General features: G+C 42.2%; 1 protein-coding gene across 1 annotated transcript in view; it reads right to left on the bottom strand.

The window, feature by feature from the left end:
• The window catches only part of FGD6 (FYVE, RhoGEF and PH domain containing 6), a 106,218-nt gene that overhangs the window by 45,847 nt on the left and 35,203 nt on the right, over positions 1–25,168 (bottom strand). Inside the window, exons 3-6 of the mRNA XM_030548524.1 lie at positions 23,486–23,627; positions 18,333–18,400; positions 18,208–18,238; positions 1,107–1,258 (exon numbers count right to left, since the gene is read on the bottom strand). Coding sequence (XP_030404384.1) covers positions 1,107–1,258; positions 18,208–18,238; positions 18,333–18,400; positions 23,486–23,627 — 393 coding nt within the window. The remainder of the gene's footprint in view (positions 1–1,106; positions 1,259–18,207; positions 18,239–18,332; positions 18,401–23,485; positions 23,628–25,168) is intronic.

The following is a 25,168-nucleotide window of genomic DNA, read 5'->3' as shown; positions in this document are numbered from 1 at the left end:
TGATGCATCCCAAAACCGCATTAGCCTTTTTAACGGCCATAACACATTGGCAGCTCATAGTCATCCTGTGCTCAACCAATATTCCGAGGTCCTTCTACTCCTCTGTTACTTCCAACTGATGTGTCCCTAAATTTATAACCAAAATTCTTTTTATTAATTCCTAAATGCATGACCTTGCACTTTTCACTATTAAATTTCATCCTATTACTATTACTCCAGTTTACAAAGTCATCCAGATCTTCCTGTAGGATATCTCAGTCCTTCTCTGTGTTAGCAATACCTCCCAGCATTGTGTCATCTGCAAATTTTATTAGCACCTTCCAACTTTTTGTGCCAAGGTCAGTAATAAAAAGATTAAATAAGATTGGTCCCAAAACCGATCCCTGAGGAACTCCATTAGTAACCTCCTTCCAGCCTGACAATTCACCTTTCAGTATGACCCGTTGTAGTCTCTCCTTTAACCAGTTCCTTATCAACCTTTCAATTTTCATATTGATCCCCATCTTTTCCAATTTAATTAATAATTCCCCATATAGAGCCATATCAAATGCCTTATTGAAATCAAGGTAAATTAGATCCACTGCATTTCCTTTGTCTAAAACATTTGTTACCTTCTCAAAGAAGGAGATCATGTTGGTTTGGCACAATCTACCTTTTGTAAAACCATGTTGTATTTTGTCCCAATTACCATTGACCTCGATGTCCTTACCTACTTTCTCCTTCAATTTTTTTTCCCAAGACCTTGCATACTACAGATGTCAAAATAACAGGTCTATAGTTACTTCGGTCACTTTTTTCCCCCTTTCTTAAAGCTTAACTTTAAGGCTTCTATTTTTGAAGAACTTAGCTTTGGTCCAAAATCTGGTTGCTCAAATACATGCATATGTCCAATTGATGCACCCAAATGTCAATTCAACCATCTAAATGTGGAATTTGGATGCCCAGTGCCCTCATTGAAAATTTGGTCCTTAAGCTCAGAAGTCAGCCCTGGAGTCTAAAAAGCACAGATTACTACAGAGTAAATTTCTTCTTACAGTACAATTCACTTTACTTGACAGTTAAATATTAAAACCATGGAAAAAAATTGCATTCTTATTGATCATTACCAGTGAGACAGTCGCTCCTCTAATTCTCTGAGGAGATCCCGATTAAGTTCGTACAGCTGAGGTAGGTAGTACAGGATCTGATTCAGGATCCTATCCTCAATTACTGGCTTTCCTAGCTGCCTGGAAGCATGTGCCACTGCATCCCGGAAATCCTGTTGGAGTACAGAGAAAACAAAACAAAAAAAACCACACCTCACTGAGAAACTGGCCTTCGGCAACAATACATATGACAGTATTTCCCTTGCAGAAATGCTGCAGAGTGTTACCTGTTACAGAGGGCGAGATGGTACCATCTGTTTTATGTTACAGTGTGGCTTTAACTCAGGGCCTGTCTACAAGGGGAGTTATTCCAGGTGCCTGCAGAACTTTTGGATGCAAAACTGGGTCCATGTGCTGAGTTTGAACTAGCTCTCCAGTGCACAGACATCAGAACAAGAGCTGCATTGACAGTTGAGAAGCAAGTGGTAATCACACTGTGGAAGCCTGCAATGCTAGACTGCCTATTGGTCAGTGAGAAATCATTCTGAAGTTGGAAAATCTACAGTAGGCGCCATGGTCATGCAAGTGTATGGGGACATTGTTTCCTGCTACACAGGACTGACTCTCAGCAACGCGCAGGAAACAGTGGATGGATTTGCAGCAGTGGGGCTCTCGAACTGTGGTGGGGCAACAGACAGCATGCATATCCCCATTTGTAGGAAGGTGGGCTGGTGCCAGAATACATCCACAGAAATGGATACTTTTCCATGGTTATGCAAGTGTTGGTGAATCAATGGGGACACTTCACTGATAGCAATGTGGGCTGGTCAGGGAAGGTGCATGACACTTGCATCAGAACAAAGGTCTATTCAGAAAGCTGCAAGCAGGGACAATCTTTCCTGACCAGCAGATTGCCATTGGTGATGTTGAAATGCCTGTTCAATTACAATTATTGCTGCTTTCAGTAGCACTAAGCATTCTGCAGTATAAGTTATTAAGTAATAAAGATCAAATTATTTCCGAAAAATAAAAATTTATTGCATAAGAAAAACAGTGCAAAAACTATTGTGCAGTTAAAAATGATACAATGAAAACTTATAAAATAAATGGAACAGAACTTTAAAATTAGAAAGCTAGAAAAACATTCATGTCCAGTTCAGTCCACTTCTGCCAAACATACACCAATCATGTGAAGCTGTGATTTTCCTTACTGTCCCCCAGCCTGGAGTGGCAGGGATAGGGTTGCGGCCTATGATGTCATGTGGAAAGTTTGGAGGGAGCTGGGGTAAGGAGCTGCAAAAATGGAATTCCTCACTGACTGCAAAGGAAGGGGAGCCTGGGATCGTTGGACCCGGTCAAGAAGTTGGCAGCATTTGTGTTTGCTGGCTGAGAACCCCTATTATATGTCCTGGTGCATATCCCTCTCCTTTTCCTCCTGGGTCTGTCTCCTTTCTGCGCTTTCCTTCTCCAGGTTGTCTGCTATATTCACCCTCCAGGCCTTTTGTTCTAGATACCAGTGAAGCACTGGCTTTCAGGATCTTACTGAACATGTCCTCCCTAGTCTGCTTCTTTCTCCTCCTTCGGATCAGGGATGCCACAGGTGTGGAGGGGGAACCACTCAGGGCTGCAGAAGCAGCTACAGAAAACACATACATTGTATCGTATTTATAATCACAACAGAAAGCGAATGGTAAGTTTAAGAACTCCCCTTTCTTACAAAAATTTTAAATCAGACCTGCTTATTGACACTTCGAGTTTGGAATGCCTCTGTGCAGCACTGCTGCCCAGCCACAGCCATGGTGACTATGACCTGTCAGCGGCAGGAGTGGAGGGCGAGTGGGAACGTGGAGGGAATTATTCAGTTGCATAAAATAAAATAAAAATTCGGCCCTCGGGTACAGGGCAATCCACTGAATACCAGCCCTCCTTTCCACAGGCAGTGTGATTTTAGCTGATATCTCATTCCTGAGGGTAACAAAGGCACAGAGCACAGCTGCTGCTGGGTATCCCCAAGCAGCCTGGTCCCATACGCCACTAGCCTGTTTACTGCAATAAAGTCATCACAGAGTGGAATGGGACAGTGTCCTGCAGAGGAGGAAGATATAAAGCAGCCATCTCCAGAAGCCTTCTGGAAACGATTGTTGAGACCTTTCACGGAGGTATTCCATAACTCCTCTCAGGAGGCTACAAGGGATATCCCTATGTAAAAAAACAAGCTGCTTCACCTCTGTCTCCCACCCTCCCATCCAGCTTAACCCTACAGGGGAATGAAAAGCAGATCTCTCTCTCTCTTCTCCTAGGAAGAAAATGGAAAGCAAATATCTGCATCCTGCCAACTTGGGGCTGGGTCGGGTGCCATTTTCAGGTTTAAACTTTGTAAGGGTGAATACATGCACATACTTACCCAAGGTTCCTGCCCCTAGATCAGGGTCATCAATGCTTGGCTGACAGGACTAGAACGTGATGGAGTCTCAAAGAGATCCTGGTTCATTGCATGGCTGGAGCCCCTGCCACATGTCCCTCCTTTTCACTGTACAGAGCAGGGGTATCTGTCACGGATTCCTCCGAGGTATCCACGCTGCTCTGAGGATGGTGGTGGGGTCTCCAGCAATGATGGCATGCAGCTCATTGTAAAAGCAGCAGGTCTGTGGCTCAGCACCAGACGGACTGTTAGGCCCCCTGGTCTTCTGGTATGCCTGCTGCAGTTCCTTCACTTTCATGTGTCACTGTTGCTGATCCCTGTTGTCCTCTTTCACCTGCATCCATCCTCTGTGCAATCTTTTCGTAGCTGTCAATGTTTCTACAGCTGATCCGTAGCTGTACCTGCACAGATTAGTCGCCTGACAGGCCCAGGAGATTCAATTTCTCCTGTCTACTCTAGACAGGAGTGCATCTAGAATGTGTAGCTAGGGCACTTGGTTGGGCAGTTGCATACAGCAAAGGACAGCTGTTAGGTATGCTCCCCGAGCGGGACAATCAGGAAATAGCCATTTCGAACATATGCAGGCTGATTTAGGGTGGGGGGTGGTGACTTACGGTCTCCATGACCCCCAGAGTGGTCACTGTTGGGCACAGTGGGGCAGCTACTGGAGGACTGTTAGCATCAACATAGGTTGTGCAGTGTCTACACTTATTCTGCATTGACCACAGTACGTCGACCATGGCTCAGTGCCATTTGGGAAGGTGGCTTTACTGTTTCACCGTAACAGGGTGCCTATGCTGGCAGAAGATAAGTTTGAATGTAGACACATGCACAACTAGGTCGACTCAACAAGACACCCTACAAAATGAGGCTGATGTAAGATAAGCCAGTCCCTAGAGAAAACCAACCAAATGACACTGGGGCTGTCAGGTTTTTTTTTGTTTGTTCTTTTTTTAATATCATAAATAGTTTGACACAATCAATATTTACCTACAATGGGAAAACTGATTGCTCATCCTAGAAGATGGTACATTCTCTATACTACCAAAACTTCCCAAATAAACCAGACTATCATGTTTATTTGGTCCTCACAGAACATACAGGGTGAAAAACCTGGCCCCCCTGAAGTCAATGAGAGTTTTGCCATTGACTTCAATGGGGCCAGGATTTCATCCACTGGCCCTGAATATCTTTTCCACCACTTACAATGAAACTTACAAAATTTTTAAAAATCTTGTAACACCAGTATACCTTACTTAAACAGTTGAATAACTCTATATGATATGAGCTAAGTCAACATCTAGGATGCCAAAGGGAGGAAAACCTGAACTACAGGCACTTGGCTCCTATAGCCTCTCAGAACAACTTTCCCCTGGAGCCGAGTGCTGCTGGGGTGGAAGAGGGTGAGAGGGCACCTCACAGCCATCCATACCAGCTCTCTCAGTTAACAGTTCCATCACTGCAACATCCCTCTCTAGGTCCATCCACCCAAACATTCCTGTCACCATCTCCCAGCAATATCCCCACAAGCTTCAATCACATGGTTCCATGGGTCACAAAAGGCTGGGATTGGGTAGTTTGTAGCAAAAAAACTGTAGGTGATTTTTGGGCAGTGACTAGAAAGGAAAGGTCAGGAACTACCGCATTATAGTTTAAAAAAAGAAAAAAAAAAGCAGATGGCCTTATTCATATGGAAATTCTATTTCACACACCATCTGTGCAGAGTAGTGTCACGTAGCTTACTATCAGCTGCAGGGTTTCCTGACCTTAGGGCAATGGTTTCCAAACTTTTAACTAAGATGATCCATCAACTGAATTTTGTGGGTTTTTCGCAACCCACCACAATAAATACGTACACTATACAGAAACCACCATTTACTATAGAGAAGGGATCAGCAACCTTTCGGAAGTGGTGTGCCGAGTCTTCATTTATTCACTCTAATTTAAGGTTTCATGTGCCAGTAATACATTTTAATGTTTTTAGAAGGTCTCTTTCTATAAGTCTATAATTTATAACTCAACTACTGTATTGTTGTATGTAAAGTAAATTAGGTTTTTTAAATGTTTAAGAAGCTTCATTTAAAATTAAATTCAAATGCAGTGCCCCCTAGACCGGTGGCTAGGACCCAGGCAGCGTGAGTGCCACTGAAAATCAGCTCGCGTGCCACCTTTGTCACGTGTGCCATAGGTTGTCTACCCCTGCCGTTGAGTGACCAGATAGCAAGTGTGAAAAATCAGGACAGGGGGTGGGAGACAATAGGCGCCTATATAAGAAAAAGCCTCAAATATCAGGACTGTCCCTATAAAATAGGGACAATTGGTCACTCTAATTTACTATCTTTAAATCCTGTAATGGTGCAACAGGAGGACTGATTTTGTATTAAACTTCATAAAAACAGTATTGTATGAATAAAAAGTTGTCACATGAGGTATTGCTGTCAGATCCCAGGATTCATTAAAAAAAAATATATAAACCACCACCACCACCACAAACCAAGGCTGGATTAATGCATAGGCAAACTAGGCACGTGCATAGGGCCAAAATTCCTGTGGAGAGGGGACCACCAAAAATCATACAGTAGACTCCTTCCCCTCCACAGCCTCCTTCTTGCTCTGCCAAGGGGGGCACAGACCACCTGCAGCAGCACCCTCTGCTCTGGCACCACAAGCCAACTTGCTGTAGAGAAGAGGCATTGGCTGCCTGGCCATTATGATGGAGGGGTGACCAGGCCAAAACCCATGTGGTGTTGTGACCCCATGTGCCAGGTGGCAACACCTGGAGTGCAGAGCCAGGCCCAGCCTCATGGGACAGGAGCCGCTGCTGTGAGGTGAGTGAAGGGTGGGCTTGCTTTCCAACACTCCCACTCCCAGGCCTCCCCTCTGGACCCATGACTCACTCAGAACCTTCCTATGACCCGACCCACAGCTTTAGGGCACTGCTTAACGCTGAAATGATATAAGGAATTGCAATGATTAATATAGCCCAAACACAGGGATTCTGAAGAGCTTTGGGCAAATTACATCATGTTCAGTACTTGTAACTGGCACACTTAGCAAGAGCAGACACTCACTGAGTCTGATACATGAGTCAGCACGAGACTAGTAAATGCTGGGGGTCTCTGTTTGTAGCTCAGCCTTAGAGGGAGTTTTTCCCCCAAAACAACATAACTTATGCCAGAGGACAAAGCAAGAATTTTATTCATCCATTGTAAGGTGCAATGCATGAAAGTTTGTTTATATATAATGCAATCAGCAAAAGCAGCTCCTTTCTCACAAGACACTGGAAAAACAGTAGAGAGTCAGTTTTAAGCACCATTTATTTAAGTTACTTGTATAGCATATGAAGACTCTGGCATGTGTTCGGGCACAGGAGACCTTGGCGCTCTGAGATGATCCGAGGCCCACTGAGGTCATCAACTTCAGTGAGCTTTGGATAAGATCATGTCACTTAATCATCAAAATAATGGCCAGTCAAGGTACACCACTACCTCGATATAACACCACCAGATATAACACAAATTTGGAGATAATGCGGTAAAGCAGTGCTCCGGGCGGGGGGGGGGGGGGGGGCGGGCTGTGCACTCCGGTGGATCAAAGCAAGTTCAATATAATACAGTTTCACCTATAAAGAGGTAAGATTTTTTGGCTCCCAAGGACAGTGTTATATCGAGGTAGAGGTGTACTTGATGGTCAGCCCAGTCCCTAATAAGTCAGAGGAACTACTGCAGAGAGGAAAGAGAGGTAGTATAGGAGATACAAGGCAAATCAAATTAAACCCACAAATGGTGACAAACCAGACAGCTAAACAAAAAAAATGAGAAGAAAAGGTTCAGATTTCTTGGGAATTATCAGATCACTGTTATAGAACATGCACTGTGCATTGGTTACAATAGTCAAGTCACAAACTTATTTATGACCAGCAGCTCTTTTGAAGTAATTCTCCTGAGGTTCATCTTGAGCTGAAGTTAAAAAGATCTGAAGGCAGACAGCATACGCCTGAGGATTGAGGGTGGGGACAGGAGGGGGAAGAATGAAATGGACAGGAGAATGCAGTGACTGTGTCTATGTTCAGAGCTATTGGTCCACTGATTACGAAATTCATTTACATTGTATACATCTGTAGAGAGCCCAGAATGGCTGCATTTTTAATATGGTTAAACAGAAAAATAGAGAAAAATGAAACTTCACTCCAAAAAAATGCATATCATTCAGTACAAGAATAATTTTTACCTACAAGAAGAGCAGTAATTTAAGAATTACAGTGAAGTTAATTTAATTGCCTGCTTCCCTCTAAAGCTAATCTGTTCACTACTAAAGAGAAAAACATGACCAACTTTCTTAACATAAATCATCACTGTTAAAGTTAACATATATATGTATACTTGGCACTCAGTGATCTGTATCATATGCAATTACATTGAAATAATCCGCATTACACTCACAGATTTTATAGCTGTAGCAGAACATAACATTACTAAAGCCTCCTCCTGCACTGAATTGTTCAAAGGCCATCACCCTAGCTGCCACAGGCAACGTGTTCTGTTTGAAGTAACGCAGCAAGAACATTAAAGTGAATTTTTAGGAATCATACTTGATATTTAAAAACACTTCTCAAATAAAATAAATTGAACTCTACTCAGGCTGTATTTTTTAAAAAGCTAAAATATTCACTTTTTAAAATGAGACATTTACTCAATGCAAAAGTACCATTTGTGCCAAGACAGAAGTTTCACATGATATGTGACACGCATATAAATATTATATTAATATGTGGGTGTTGGTGGGTGTGTGGGTGTAAAAATAAAAAGATATGTTGACATGCAGTTTCTTAACAGGATTATTTTTTTCCTTTCAAAGTAAATAGTAATGGCCCAGATGCTCCGAACTGCTTCATGCAATGCTATTTGGAGGATCCAGTATTATGTTGTTATATTCTTCTCCAGTTGTAATTTTCTTGCGCCTCCTTTCATTGTGTACACAAAAGAGATTCCCTTCATTTCCCTACTTTGAGCTGAAAGCACATCTGGTTGTCACCGGAATGCGTGTTACACAACAGCACCCATTTCTATTACAGATTGCCTCACTATCCAGTAGAGAAACCAGTGGCTCCTGGGGGAGCTCAGTTACTCCAGTAAGTTGTAAATTACTTACAAATACTACATTTTTCAGTTAATGTCTGATAAGACACTCCTAACAAATGCACGAATGGGTTCCCCCCCCCTTTTTTTTTTAAGCTACACCCTTGCCAGCACTTTGTAGCAATATGTGAGCTACGCTGGCGTCAACAATCCTTTGACACCATTTCCTCAGCTAATTAGGCAACTGTGGAGCTTGAAACGGCACTGACCCAGTTATGAATCATTCGTCATCACCACGTATCCTTCTTCTCTCCCAGAAAGGCCTTGTGTCACAGTGACTTGCATCTCTCTCACTAGACAGTTGCAAGTGCAAGACCATGACAAGTGACCCCTATAACTTCGTGTTAGCCTGGGAAACTAGGGAAAAGATGTGGATTCAATTTCCGATCTACCTTAACCACATGCTGAACTTTCACTAAACTGCTGGCCTGAGCCCATATGGGCTTTGGATTTCTGTACAACTGCATATATATAGTTCATTTAAAATTTGTGAAATTAACATTCCACTTTTCAGAAAAGCAACTCCACCAGAGAGGTCCTTTGAGGCCATCTGCCTGTCCCAAGTCAGGATAAAGGAGGAGGGTTGGGCGTGGGGCTAGCAACTCCACCTCATAAAAAATCAACCTGCTACAGAAACACCAACAATAGAGACAACAGAGACTTTTACCCTGGAAAAAGAACGGTCTTCAATTCGAAGATGCACGACGCTGGGTGGTAAAAGCTGTGAGGAAGCCACTAAGCCGATAACCCTTCTTGCAACCAGGAGGATTACCATAGGCACATGGAACATGAGGACCATGTACAAGTCAGGAAAGACGGCGCAGGCTGCAGCAGAGATGAGGAGCAACAACCTGACCCTATTAGGCATTAGCGAGACAAGATGGACGCAAGTGGGACAGAGACGACTGTTGACAGGAGAGCTGTTGCTGTATTCAGGACATGAAGAGAGTGACGCACCCCACACACAGGCAGTAGGCTTCATGTGGTCCAAGCAGGCACAGAGAGCACTGACTGGTTGGGAGGCACATGGTCCCAGGATCATCACAGCATCCTTCAGAACTAAAATGAAGAGGATTGAGATGAATGTTGTTCAGTGCTACGCTCCAACTAATGACAGCGAAGAGGAGGACAAAGATTATTTTTACAACAGACTCCAGAAAATATTAGAGATTCTCCCAGACAAAGACATCATCATCCTTATGGGAGACTTTAATGCCAAAATTAGATCTGACAACACAGGATACGAACAAGTCATGGGGACCCATGCTCTGGGAGAGATGAGTGAGAATGGAGAGAGATTTGTGGATCTGTGTGCACTTAACAATCTGGTCATAGGAGGTAGCATCTTTCCTCACAAGCAGATCCACAAGAGTACCTGGGTATCACCAGCAGGCACGACAGAAAATCAGATCGATCATGTCTGCATTAGCAAGAAGTTCAGAAGATCCTTGCAGGACGTTAGAGCTAGAAGAGGAGCAGACGCGGCGTCCAATTATCACTTAGTGGTGGCCAGACTGAAGCTGAAGCTGAAAAAGAACTGGATAGACACGTCAGACAGAAGAGTGAAGTACAACGTCAGCCTTCTGAAGGACCATAAGACCAAGGAAGATTTTGGACTGACGCTGAAGAATAAGTTATCAGTATTACAGGATCGGTCTGAGGAAGAGGAAGACAGTGTACTGAACAGATGGCAAAAAGTGAGAGACACACTTAGGTCAGTATGCCAGGAAGTGCTTGGAATTAAGAAACACCAGCAGAAAGAGTGGATCACAGTAGAGACCTTGATCAAGATAGAAGACAGAAAGAAGAAGGAGGCAGTCAATAACAGCAGGACTAGAGTAGCAAAGGCCAAAGCTCAAAAAGAGTATGCTGAAGCCCATAGAGCAGTGAAGAGGAATATCAGGAAGGACAAGAGAGCGTATGTGGATGAACTGGCAGCAGAAGTGGAGCAGGCAGCATACAGCAGTAATATGAAACAGCTGTATGATACTAACAAGTGACTGTCTGGAAAGTTCAGCAAGCCAGAACATCCCGTTAAAGACAAGCGGAAAGCCTATAACAGGAATAGAACAACAGATGAACAGATGGGCGGAGCACTTTGAGGAACTCCTGAACAGACCAGCACCACCAAATCAACGAGATATCAACCCAGCCAACGAGGACCTCCCAATTAATTGTGATAAACCAACCAGAGATGAGATCAGAAAAGCCATCACCGTGATGAAGAATAGGAAGGCGGCTGGACCTGATGACATCCCAGCAGAGGCCCTGAAAGCAGACCTGGATGCTTCAGTGGAAATGCTGTACCCCCTCTTTGAGAAGATATGGGAAGAAGAAGTGATTCCGGTAGACTGGAAAGAGGGATATCTCATCAAAATCCCCAAGAAAGGAGATCTTAGCAACTGTGCCAATTATAGAGGAATCACACTCCTGTCGGTGCCAGGGAAGGTCTTCAACCGAGTCCTCTTAGAGAGAATGAAGGATGCCATCGATCCACAGCTACGAAATGAACAGGCAGATTTCCGGCATAATAGATCATGCACGGACCAGATAGCAACGCTTCGCATCATAGTCGAGCAGTCTATGGAGTGGAACTCCTCGTTGTACATCAACTTTGTTGATTATGAGAAAGCGTTCGATAGCGTGGATCGAGAGACCCTCTGGAAGCTCCTTCGGCACTACGGCATCCCAGCAAAGGTGGTCAACCTGATCAAGAACTCATATGACGGTATACAGTGTAGAGTGATCCATCGAGGGCAGCTTACTAACAGCTTCCAGGTGCAAACTGGAGTCAGGCAAGGATGCTTGTTGTCACCACTTCTCTTTCTCCTCGTCATCGATTGGATTATGAAGACATCCACTTACGAGCGTAGGAACGGAATCCAGTGGACGTTGTGGACCCAGCTTGATGACCTGGACTTTGCTGATGACCTTGCGCTCCTTTCGCACAGTAAACAGCAGATGCAAGAGAAGACCGATGTAGTGGCAGCCACGTCATCACAGTTTGGCCTCAACATTCACAAGGACAAGACCAAGATCCTTAGGATTAACTCCATCAGCAATGACCCAGTCACACTGAATGGAAGCCCCCTGGAAGAAGTGCAGTCCTTCACCTACCTAGGTAGCATCATCGACCAGCAGGGTGGCACAGACGCAGACATCAAAGTAAGGATTGGTAAGGCAAGAGCAGCCTTCTTACAGCTCAAGAACATCTGGAGCTCCAGAGAGCTGTCTTTGGCAATAAAAATTCGACTGTTCAACTCCAATGTGAAATCAGTCCTACTGTATGGAGCTGAAACCTGGAGGACAACCAAAACAACCATCAGGAAGATCCAGACCTTCATTAATAGCTGCCTCAGAAGGATTCTCCAGATCCGCTGGCCAGACACTATCAGTAACATCCACCTCTTGGAGAGGACCTGTCAACTCCCAGCAGAGGAAAAAATCAGGAGAAGGTGGGGTTGGATAGGACATACACAACGTAAACAGCCAACTAACATCACCAGACAGGCACTGAGGTGGAACCCCCAAGGCAAGCGGAAAAGAGGCCATCCAAGAAACACCTGGCGACGCGACCTTCAGGCTGATAGCAAAAAAAATGGGCTATACCTGGAACCAGCTAGAGCGAATGGCCCCGGATAGAGGACTCTGGAGATCTGTGGTTGGCGGCCCATACCCCGATTGGGGTGACTTCATGATGTAAATATTACAGGGTCCTATAGCTTACAGACACCAGAAAGAGACTTTCCCCCAAGTACCAATACAAATCAGAATAGTCCCAGCAACTACACATATAAAAGTTAACCAGCCAGATCCACAATTGCAAATAGAGTAAAAACAATCAAAAACCTAAACCACCTGTTTTTACTTACTATATGAAAAGAAACTTAGAGAGCCTGTAGTAATGTCTGGTCTCTCTCAGACCCTCCGAGAGAAGAACACACAACACACGAAGAACACACACAAAAGTTTCCCTCCGCCCAAATTTAAAAGTATCTTGTCTTCTGATTGGTCTTCTAGTCAGGTGTCCAGTTCCCTGCTTGTAACCCTTTACAGGTACAAAAGACATTAACCCTTAACAATCTGCTTATGACATGCTCCCTGCCAGAACAAATTATTTCATTAACATCTCTTTATAATCTAGGTACAGCTGTAATTCATTATTAAATGTCTCGACCAGATCTGACACCACCATTCAGCAATACTAAAGCCCTTCAGTAGTTTAGAGAGCTGTACTGGCATCCTCACCTCACATCTGGCAGGTAGGTAAATATTTTTACAGACAGAGAAACTGAGGCAGAGAGGTTCAGAGAACTGCCGAAGGCCACGCAACAAATCACTGCCAGAGCTAGGATTGGAGCTCATGAGTTCCTTGCTCCCAGCCTTGTGCTTAGTGCTGTACTCCATACTGCTCCCCCAGATCTATTATAATCGCTTCTTTGTAGTACCTGACTGCCATTTAGTTTACATTGTGAAGTCTGAGTCTAATCTTTAGATTTCTAAGAGAATAAAGTATTTTTATATAGTGTAAATATGCTGCGAGAACAGCAACAAGCTAACCCAGAGTTCCCGAACTGGTGAGCATGGCCCCAATTTAGCCCAACAAGAGTGCACAGGTGGAGGAACTCAAGTCCCATGGTCTCAGATCTACATCTCTCAAATATCAATGTGCTTGTGGCTGTGGCTGTGGCTAATGCTTTGGGTGGCTCTTGGAGAGCCACCTGCCTTGTCTTCCTGCTATAGCAGTGGCCCCTAAGTAACTAGACGTAGGAGCAACTCATGGGGATGGGGCTACAGACTCAGGCAGCAAGTCACAGGTCCACGCTTCTCTCCTCTGTTCCCAGCACTCAGCTAAATTGCAGGAGCATATGCATCTGGCCTTAAGTGAAACCAAGGGGATGCCCCCATCCTAAGGAGTCTGTAGCCTTTTGTTGACGGGGAGTCACAGAGACAGCAAAAAAGAGGAGGATGGAGGGAGAGATACATCAACCAGAGGCAGAAAAGGACAGGAGAGAATATTGACAGAAGAAGAAGAAATGGCAGCTAACATATGAGGGCATTGCTGATAGGGGCAAGAAGAGGTGGCATCCATCTGCCAATTCTTCACTGGAGGGAAACCCCACCAAAAAGTGGTTGGAGGCCACTGAGCTAGCCTATGGTGCATACTGAATTAGAGAGTTTAAAACCCCACATATTGTCAGTATGCATTTGTGCATTACACACATGTATGAGAAGCAGCTATTTCCCTATCTATGGTCTAAATTTTCAAACAGACTCAACTGGTTTTTACCACTTGCATATGCAGTCACTGCAGCTCTGTATTTCAGTGCCTAAACTCCCAGTCTTCAAACAAACAAAAAATCAGTGGCCACTTTTTGAAAATTTATTCCTACATGTAACCTGTCAGACACTAACATTTCAAGATGCCTTTTCATGCATACATGTTAGGAGATGGAAGATGAGAACATGAGAAACCTTGAATTTTTCCTGTTGTGTACAAGATAAAGGCCAAGCGACTGGTGACTGAGTACCCAACACGAGATACTTTAAAAAGACCCAATTTTCAGAAGGTGGATGGCTCAGCACTTTCTGAAAATCAGGTACCCATTTGCCAGGTCTCAAATTGGGCCCCCAAAGAGCAAGGCACCTAAAATCACTTATGACAATCTTGACCCTGCAGCATACTCTGTTACAGCCTTGTGTAAATCTTAAAGGAAAACTTTATGAGCATTAATTCAGTTCGGCTTAGTGAAAGCTCAAATTACAAATGGAGTGTGCAAGCCTTGCTTAGCTAGCATTCTCTAAACTCAACATCCATCAAGCTCACAGCAGGTGACTTGCTAGATCTGCCATTAAAAAATGCTGATTTAATGTCCGCTGATGGGCCGCAGTTTTGTTTTTACCAGCCCCTAGCCATTATAACTCACCAGTAGCAAACAGTTTATTTGTATTACAGTAGCATGCAAAGACCTCCATGAGTCCCTGGGGTGCAAGGCATTGTACAAGCACCTTGGAGAAAACACTCCCTATTCTACAGAGCTTATCTAATGCATTACACTGGCATATGAGTAAAGACAACCAAGAAATGACTAACCCAGAGACTCTAGCAGACAAAATGTGGACAGCAATTCAACAAATGGAAGACCTCTAATGTTCACTGTTTAATTTTGTTCACTCTACAACCCATAAGGCTAAATAAGGCTTTGAGAGCTGAAGGCACTAGTAAGGGGGCACACCTGTATACCTACTGAGTGCTGTGGAGGGAGCCATTTGGCCTATGCAATACCTCCTATGCATACTGCAGGGTGTGAAAGTATGCTGGCTTACAAATGCATAGGGTAAAGGGTGTGTAGGTCCCCGGGCCTTCTGGGGTATGGAACATTTCAGCCAGTGGTGCACAATCTGCCCGTTCCTTGGGCTCCATAATGCTTTGCAGCCAGATGAGAGCTGTCTTCTATGGAAGTACCTTACGTCCTCCCCTGGGCTAGAGGCCAGCCATAAACTGACCCTAAAAGATAGTATAGCACCAAGCAGCACACTGGTTTGATTTAAATGTTTTGGTTTTTGCAGCTCTTGAGAGCAAAGTTTCTGCACTTTAATAGAACTTCATCCCTCAAAGAAGGAACGAGGAGACAGAATTACAATTAAATGGGTCATTCATCCCGGAACAACTCCGTTGACTCAACACATTTTGGCAAGCTTCATTGTGCAAAATTGAAGGCCAGTATCTCAATCAGCACCTTAATAGCAAACACAGTGCTTACATTAATTCATGATATTATATAAATGATCCCAAACCAAAACATTTTCTATCTGCTCAAAGATTTTGTCTTAAGTATCTATTTTTTGCTCTTCTCATGAAATAAAAAATGGGCTCTTTGAATGCTTGGAGGAGTTGTTTCAGTTAAAGCAATTTAGTTAATATAATCAACAAAATGCAAACAAAATTAGAGTTGGTTATGTAAAGCCAGCCTGCACCTATATCCCCATCCTCAATTACCTTAACTTTCACTTCAAGTGCTCTTAAAAATGATAGTGTAAAATGGCACCTTCTCACTCAGATCTGCTCCCTGGGTGTATTCAGCATTATGCTTGTTGATTTCAGTGGCAAAGATAAGGGATAACTGTTCTTTACTTCTGTTAGTGCTGCAGAGCCAATGTTGCTAAGGCCATGGCTACACTTGCACTTTACAGCGCTCAGGGGTGTGAAAAAAAACCCGCCGAGCGCTGCAAGATACAGCGCTGTAAAGTCTCAGTGTAATCAGTGAGCGCGGCTCCCAGCGCTGCATGCTACACCCGTAAGGGATGTGGTTTATGTGCAGCGCTGGGAGAACTCTCTCCCAGCGCTGGCGCTCTGATTACACTCACACTTCAAAGCGCTGCCGCGGCAGCGCGCCCGCAGTGCTGCCGCGGCAGCACTTTGAAATTTCAAGTGTAGCCATAGCCTCAGATGGAGTGAGCTAAATACTCCTCCACTCTGTATACCATCCAAAGAATTGCTTACTCAGCTCCAAATAGCTGCAGCTGAAGAAACACACTGGGCCTCATTTGGCCTGAAGAATCTTTATTACTGGTGATGAAGCACAGGGTGGAAAGGGCCCAGGCTTCACTTTGGGAGCCCAAGATGAGTTGCTTAGCTGGCAGTCAGTAAGCTAAACAAGTGAGACAAACTACTGAGACACAATAAAAGTGAAATCCCACAATGGCAGTGCTGCAAAGTTACTTTCCGCATAGAACCTCACTTTCATAATTGTCTTGTAAGTGGCTTTGCATCCTTCTTGTGAATAGTTAGATTCCCTGGGAGTATTGTTCCATTTAAACACAATACTGGGTTTCCATAAACCCTGCCAATAGGGATGGTGATTTTCCTTTTAATGAAAATTAAAAAAAATGCTTCTCAGACAGTCCTGGCTGCACTGATGAAGCTTTTCCAGACTAAACTGTCTATTATTATTTATATTGGAGCACCTGGAGACCCACTGAGATCACAGCCCCATTGTGATATGCAGCGTACACAGTCCCAGCCTCAAAGAGCTTATGATCTAAACAGACAAACACCAGGGCTGCCCAGAGGATTCACGGGGCCTTGGGCAAAGCAATTTCCAGGGCCCCTTCCATAAAAGAAGTTGCAATACTATAGAATACTATATTCTCGTGGGGACCCTTGTGAGGCTCAGGGCCTGGGGCAAATTGCACCACTTGCCCTCCCCTCTAGGCAACCCTGACAAACACAGGCAGAGAGAACTGATGTGACTGCCTAAGGTCACACAACAGATCAATGGCAGAGGAGAGACTAGATCCCAGATTTGAGACTCAGGTCAGCACTCTCACTACTAGATTACACTGCCTTCATGTTCGGATATTTGTCCCTGAGCCAACAAGAGTCCACATTCATTTGAGAACATTCCGACATTCAGTTTACTTTACAGCTAACAACTAATTAAAAACTTACAACTTTGCTATTTAAACACTATCTGTTCATAGTGCCTTACGCTCAATTCCTCCAACAGGTATTTAAGATGCTTGGTGCCTGGACTAAGTACAACACTGGTTGTAAACTATAAATTGGTCATTACTATCAGACACGGTCATTTAAAGTTCAAGCTCTAACAGACTCGGAGAACAATTACTCAAAAATATAACTAAAATCAACAGGTGGTTTAGTAATAATTTTGTTTCCTGTGTTAGAGTATGTCTCTTTTACAGGCACAGAAAAAATGCATCCTTGTTTCCAATCTGGCAGAATGTGCTGCACAAGAAACTCATTAGGAAAAAGCAGAAATGTTTAATATATAGAACTACCTCTCCTTCCTGGGGGAAAACTACTCAGGGGAGGTAGAGTGAAGGTAACTGAAAATCAGGACATGAGAAAAAATATGATCTCTTATAACCTTTATCAGTACACTCTTGTGATGTAAAAAAATTGCGTACTCTTAACTTAATAGTTCTGTTTATACAATCCGTTTCCAATACTTTTTGCTGTGGGTCTTCTAATATGTTAGACAGCAAAATCACGTGCCAATGAAAGCCAAATTCCAAAATGCATACCTGTAAAGAGTTATAGCTCAAAACACACAGTACTACGATGACTGCAGTACAAAAACTCAGATTTAAATAGATGATCTAAGAGTCAAGTAAAGTATTTTTACATACATTGTACATATTAAAGTTGGTAAAAAATATTAATAATTTTAAAAGGTTTTTTAATAAAAAAATTCATACTACTATTTATGGAGAAAGAATTATTCTTGCCAAACAACCAGACAGATCATTAACAAATAAGGAGCTATAGTAAAACAATTAGGGGCATATTCTAACATTAGCTGACATGGAAGTTTTGCATGAGCATCCAGGGGGATACCACTACACATTTACCCACTATACTTGTTAGGGGAAAATACCAGCAACTTAGAATTTTTTTTTTTTAATACTGCTGCCTAATTAGGTTTATTTATTGTTTTAAATGAGGAAATATTAAAGAAAATACACTTCAGTACAATATTGTGTAAATGCTGAACTTTAAGAGAAGAACAAAGAACAAAAAAATGTACTAGATACTTACAATGTGTAAGAGCTTTAGCACATCCACAAATCTGTTAGAAAAGTAATAAAAAGCAAATAATTACATTTGAACTGCGGAATTAAAATAAACCGAATAAGTATTTTGAATTTAGCATTAACACCTACACTTTCTCCGAGCTCATGATCTCCTTGGCAATATGGTAAACTTTCGTTTTCTTTCCAGCTGCTTTGCTCTGCAGATAAAATTACGTTACATTGTGTACTCACAAACAAATAGCAAAGATCAATTTCAAGCCAAATTTCCTACTAAAAATATCACTTTATACTGCTCCGAAGTCTATTAGAATTCAGAGATTAAGTCTTGTGAAATTGAATTTAGAATATAACTGGACAGAATGATGTGTAAATGCTAATCTATAAATAAGCACTAGCATCCCTGTCTAGAAACTCTGGAAAGCATCAGAGCCCATACTGAAAGTGACAACTGTCAGCTATTGAAAGAAGTGGAGTGTGGATAATACTCTATATCCATAATAATTTAATTGGCTCATTTGTGACTACGGTATATAAATCTGCAGTAAACTCAAATGGGTTTTAGGAACATTTGTCAAGAAATGAATACAGATTTTGTTCATTTTTTCATGCTGCTTTTAATAAAGACAAAAATGTAACAGGAAATAACTTTTTTCTTTTCAAAGTAATACTAACTATTGAGAATCTGCCTTATTAAATCTAAAAAAAAATGAACTAAAATTAACTACAATCAGATTTCTTTAGCTAGCAAGTCTACTGTACAGAAGAAATGCAATCTTTGTAAAATAAGATTTCACTCCTGAAACACATGCACACACTCACAAATATATGCATACGCAGCCCTCAACATATATGATATGATAGCACAGGGCCTAATCACAGGGATTGAATTATAATAGTGTTCTGTTTAATCCAATCACCGTAGAATGCCATTTATTCTCATTTTTTCCAAAGCCAAATATATGAGAAATCTCACAATCAACCCCCACACCCAGCTCTCTCATCTGATATTTTAATCCTTGAATTGTTATGGGATCCCTCAAAAAGAAAAGTGCAAAATAAGTATAAAATACTGAATCCCCAGTCTTACCAGTGTAACAGGAAAAAAAAAAGACAAATATGAATATTTAAGATACTGTCTAATAAAATGGAATGTGGAATTATTTGCATTACAGCACAATTGCACCAGCTCCTGTACAAACATGTATAAAGGGCACCAGAGAATTTACAATCTGAGGCCCAGGCCCTGCAAGCTGTCACCCGATAACACAGAGATGATAATCCCTGTGATAGACTTTTGATGAGCTTCAGTGAAGTCAGTGGAGCTCCATGTGGGTGGAGGAATCGACCTAGACAGAGTAGCTTGCAGGATCAGGGCTAAAGCTTAATACTAATTCCAAGAATGTGGTACAGCAAACAAAATGAGGGCAAGATGACAGGCATGCAAAGATGCTTTTGCAGAGTCTAATTGTGTATACAGTTTGCTTTTTTTTTAAAAAAATCTCTCTCTATAGTAGCAGTCCTGGCTTGCCACCTGCCTAGCAGTTATCAGCTGGCACTATGTCTATTAACAATGTAGGTTTTCCATTATAATGGGGAGTTAAAGGAGAGAGAAAATGAAAATAAATCTTAGATATGCAGGTATGTAACACAGAGAACAAACAATAGCAAGCAGAAGTTCTGGTGAAATCATATGCAGAACAGTAGTTAAAAGAGCAGGCACCGAGTGATTTACCTTAGAACTTTAGTTGTTTTTATTACACTGTTATATACTTGTTAATGATGTTTGAAATAAGGTTGCAATATTTCTCTTTGAAAGGTTTATTGCTTCATTTCCTATTTCAAAAAGGTGATTGTAATGCAGATGCATACAATTTTATTTCTATCAATATTGTAGGATGTTACATCAATAATTAAAGTGACAGTTTGCTGATCTCTAAGAATTTCAGAAGTCATACACTGTATGTTTGTTATTCTGATGTCCCAGGCACTAATCCAATCCATACAAAGGTAAGGACGACAGATATCAGGCTACAGGACTACAAAATCTAAGAAATTAAACTCTGAATGTTGGAGTAATTTGTTACCCAACTAGTAGGGTTGCGAATTTTGGCTGGACATATTCCTGAAGATTTCCTCACATGACATAATCTTTAATTGAAGAGTAATCTTTAATTCCTGGAGACTCCCAGACAATCCTGGAGGGTTGGCAACCCTAGTAACTAGTGAAGCTACAATAATAGTAACATGTTGCACTTACTCAGTGCCATTTATCCAATGACCACAAAGCGCTTTACCAATGTAGGTATCAGCCCTGTTTTAAAGATGGGGAACTTGAGGCACAGAGAAGCAATTTGCTCAAGGTCACAATGCAAATAAGGGTCACAGCTGTGAACAGAATCCAGGAGGCCTCTTTTTCAGTTGATAGTCTCCCACCAGTGCCTACTGGCATCAGTAGCATTGCTAGACCAAAGTACTAATGCTGCAAGCTTTGGTCTAGATTTGCAGATCTCCTTCGAAGAGCAACTATTATATAAATTATTGAGAGCTGGAAACCAAATTATAGTTTCTACAATCCTCAGCTAGGCCTTAGTATTTTGAACTACATTGAAAAAAGACTATTTCAGCAGTGAAACCCTAGCTCTTCCATTCATATCAATTAGATTTGTATTTAGCAAAGCCTCCATATTAGTGTCTAGAAATAATCCCTAAAACCAACCAAATTCAGGACATTTATATTTATACAAGAATAGGGTGCACATCCTTCTCCCTCTCTCTATGGAGAGCATAGCTAACACTATGGGAATAAACTCACATGCAGTCCCTGATTTTACAAAACAGTAACTGTCAACACTCTATAACTGACAGTTGCAAACTAATTTAAAAGTAATGATTACACAATAGTAATATACTAATGCAAAATAAGCATGAGCTGAGATATTGTCCCTTTGTTTTTTCAACACCATTTGGAAATTTCTTCTCAGATCAGCTGGCACTGGAAATGCCACACTGTTTGTTCAGTCAGAAGACAATCATTTGGAAGGCAGGAGAGTTTGAAGCATAGTCTTCAAATTTTGGGCATTGAGTTCTCTCAGTTTTCAGGTGATAAAAGGGTAAAAACTGAAGTGTTCTCTCTCAGCAGTTGTTTACTGTACCCGCTATTGTGGGTGAGAAACATCATTAGAGACTGGATATGTTTGCCAAGCAAAACAAAATAAACCCACCAAAGAGCTGATTACCAATGCAGAGATTGTTTCATTTTCCCCTGCAGCTGCAGGAACTGTTAGAAGTTTCAAGCAAGAGGCAAATTGTTGGTAAAGTTAATCTGCAGCTGTCAGAGTCCACGCGCCACAGGCCAGCTGAGGAAGCTGAAAACCAGATGGTTCAACACCAGTTCTGAGTTACATGAAGGGAAGAGCATATTCTATGAAACATGAGATGTTTCATGAGCAAAGCAGTGTTGCACTGTGTGTTTCTAGGAAAGCCCTTCTGAATCCTGTAAGAAAGATATTTACAGTGAGATGTTAGCTGATGTACCCACACAGAGTTTTGGTTAGCTACACAGGAACAGGCTGTGCTGCTGACTCCCGCCGCACCTCAACTTACTCAAGAGAAAAGTTGATTTATTAGGATCAAGGTTTCAGGGCACTAGCAGAAAAACATGAAGAAATTCAAAGCTGTTACACAACACTTTCACCTTGCTGAACATGAGCTCTTTTCTTTCTGGCAATGGGAAATCCTATATCGAGTTCTCCTTGTCAGGCAGGTGTCTGAAATACCATTCCACCACAGAGCAAAAAGATACTTGCCCTGTAAGGAGGTGAAGAAGCAGCAGTCCCAGCCGGTCTGAAGGAAAGCCGATGCCAGAATCTACAAACATGAAGATTTCAAGGATGCTGGGAAGCTGACAGAAACCTCTAATGCTTGTAAGAAAAGATGGCAAAGGAAGCCCCTAGGAAAGGAGATGGAACCCCAGATCACCAACTGATTCAAAAAGGTTGCTTTATTACCCAGTCATCCTTGACTTGAAGGAGGGATGGAAAAAGGAGCACACATAGGAAGTGTCTTCCAAAGACACGCCATCCAGCATACAGCAGTGAAGAGAGAACCAGAACCTAGGCATCATGGCTAAGGTGCCTTCAGAGCACTCGGGGCAGAACAAGCCTGCTAAGAAGGATCTTGTGGAGAGCACACAAAGGAACACTGTACCTCATTACTTTGAAGGCATTGAATTGAGGCGCTTAAATGGGAAATGTACCAGCTAGGTAACCAGGACTAGCAGAGAGAAGGAAAAAAAAACAAAACCCCTCTTTAATGGGTACCTCTGCATTTGATAGAGTAGATACAATTAGGAAAGCCCAGTAGTGTGGGCCAGAGCAGTGACTCTTAAATCCAAGAAACAGGAATTCTACATTATCCCCAAAACAGGGTGAGGGTTGGGCCCCATATCTACTCGTGCCATTGGAAAGGAGCAGCTGAGCACTGGTTTAGAGGCAGGGTCTCATATGTTTCAGTCCAAGGAAGCTAACAATATGTGGACTGCGTACTTGCCCAAGACAGTTTACTGATTTGAAAGACTTGTGTGGCTGGACGTACAACTTCAAGAATGCTGTTCTGCTGAACCAGAAGCTGTCACTGAGAAGTAGCCTTTCCTTCCTCAAACGCTTGGCTGGAACACTCCTATATTACAATAGTTTCACCTGCCCATGCCCCTAATACCAATGAGATGACACTGGGAACGGCTTAGCAGTTCTAGTGACACGTTTTCCAGTCCCTACCCTTTGGCTTCTCCATTCCAGTTTCCAATGTTCTTCAGTTCACTCTGCAGAAAGCAGGAAACTCTGGGACTCAAAGGTCCAGAGCATGAAATTAAGAGCTTTAGTAAATGTGCAGTCCAAAACATGCAGACAAAGCAGTCAAGTTTGACTCTTTCACACTTTACTTCAGTTTGTAAAACTCTACATATACAGGTGGGTGGTGTGTAGGACTACAGGCCCACAACTCTTTGAGGTGTTAAGAATGAACTAATGGACTGAGCAGTGCAGTTTTTATGACTATTTCTAAACATGGGTTCTTCACATCAAGGACATTTGCAAATCCACAGCAAGAATGAAGCTTTAAAAAAAATTACTTTGTTATCAGGGTGCAAAAAGCATCTGAAAAATGATGGTTTACATTTATACAACAAGACATCTCTTATGTAGATATTCCCCAAATTCCCTTTACAAACTATATGAGAAACTAAAAAATACTGATGAAGCATAGCTTTAAAAATCAAAATACACCTGCTTATATTCTTGAAGATCAAGCTCCCCTTTGCTAGAATCAGAATTTGTGTCATCGTCCTCATCAGAGCTGTTGATAATCTCTTCATCTGATTGAACCTCTCCCATCAACACGTTGGAATCACTGTGATCTTCTGATGCCCTACAAGAAAAAAAAAAACCAACACACATAGTTGGTTTATATCAGCATAACTTAATTTTTCTTTGAAAAATTATCCATCAGAGCAATGGGGCTAACTGTTACTAGAAGTGCTGAGAGCCCTGGAGAAGATAGAACAGGATTTTCGATAGAGGACCTATGATTCTGGAATGCTGTATCTATACTGGTATTTACACAATGTTTATTGCCATAGCAGATGAGTGCCATACAAGTGAAATAGCCAAAAGGATTTTATGTTCTTTACACCAGTCACAGACGCCAGAGTTGATCTTTGTCATCCTCCAGGGCAAAGCTTGATATTCTACCCCCTCTTGCTAGCATGCGTATAGAAGTAATATATTTATTTCATGTGCAGAGCAATAAAGGGAGATTGTCATTTTTGTTTCTGTTTTGCTCTGCTTTCTTTAATGGCACTCGGGTTTGTTCTGTACATGATGATCAGTTTGACAACCTTGCTGGGGCGGGGAGGGGGGTTGTTTTGTTTTAAATAAAGGCACACAAAGACATTTGGGTATTAGGCACCCATAAATGTTCAGGCTTGTTTATCAAGGCATGCACTAGTTAAATAGTTACATGGAGGTTGAAATTAATGTTACAGGAAGTCAGTTCAGTACATACCCACTTTTTTTTTTGAAGGGGGGCTACAGAATGTACATTTTTGTGATCCATAAAATCAGTGAAAATAAAAACAGTTATATCCCTTTTAGACAGCTGTCAAAACTATAAAATATAATCAGGCTCTGTAGCTGGACACGCATTATGGAGGTCTCAGTTCTCATTAATTTTAGCCATATTTGTAACTTGTAGAGATTTTGTGTGACAAGTATGCATACTGATCCTATGAACAACCCTCCTCCTCTAAACTACCTTGACATCTTCAGTAAAGATCTTAAGAACGTTTCCCAGGAAGAAAATTCAAAAGGAAAGAGTACAAGGAAGATACAAATAGAAAACAGACTATTGTAAAACTACTAAGCAGCTTCTTATAAGAACAACATAGACAGCAGAGCCTAAAATGCTCTGATAAACTCATACAGAAACATGTCAATTTATTTTAACCTGCAGGGCGGCGGGAGGGGGGGGGAGAGAGAGAGAGAGAAAAGAGACAAAGGTATAGCAACATTTTCAACTATGGAATTAAGTAGCTAATAATTTCAAGTTATACCAAATCAATACACCATTAATCAGATCAGCTTTCAAAGCCAGCAACGTGCCAAATGCCTTCCTGTCACATCTACTCCTATGGATGTAGACAAAGAGCAGTTACTTACCCTGCAGTACCTGGAGTTCTTCAAGATGTTACAGTCAGCGAGGATCCCGCTGCAGGTGTGTATGTGCCTCATGCAAGGGACACTGGATGTTTTTGTACATCGCCATCTATTGGGACCGTGCATGTAACCTGTGCCTCTCATAAAAGGGCATGGGAGTGGGGAACCATGATCTTTCCTCATACCCTCACAATTCAACGCCCAGGCTGGTGAGGATTCCAAAAAGTGGGGATGGGGTACAAGTCCTGTGATCCA

Source organism: Gopherus evgoodei, chromosome 1, assembly GCF_007399415.2.
Source record: "Gopherus evgoodei ecotype Sinaloan lineage chromosome 1, rGopEvg1_v1.p, whole genome shotgun sequence".
Lineage (NCBI taxonomy): Eukaryota > Metazoa > Chordata > Testudines > Testudinidae > Gopherus > Gopherus evgoodei.
The sequence above is the reverse complement of the archived record's forward strand: the minus strand, read 5'-3'. Positions and strand labels throughout refer to the sequence as shown.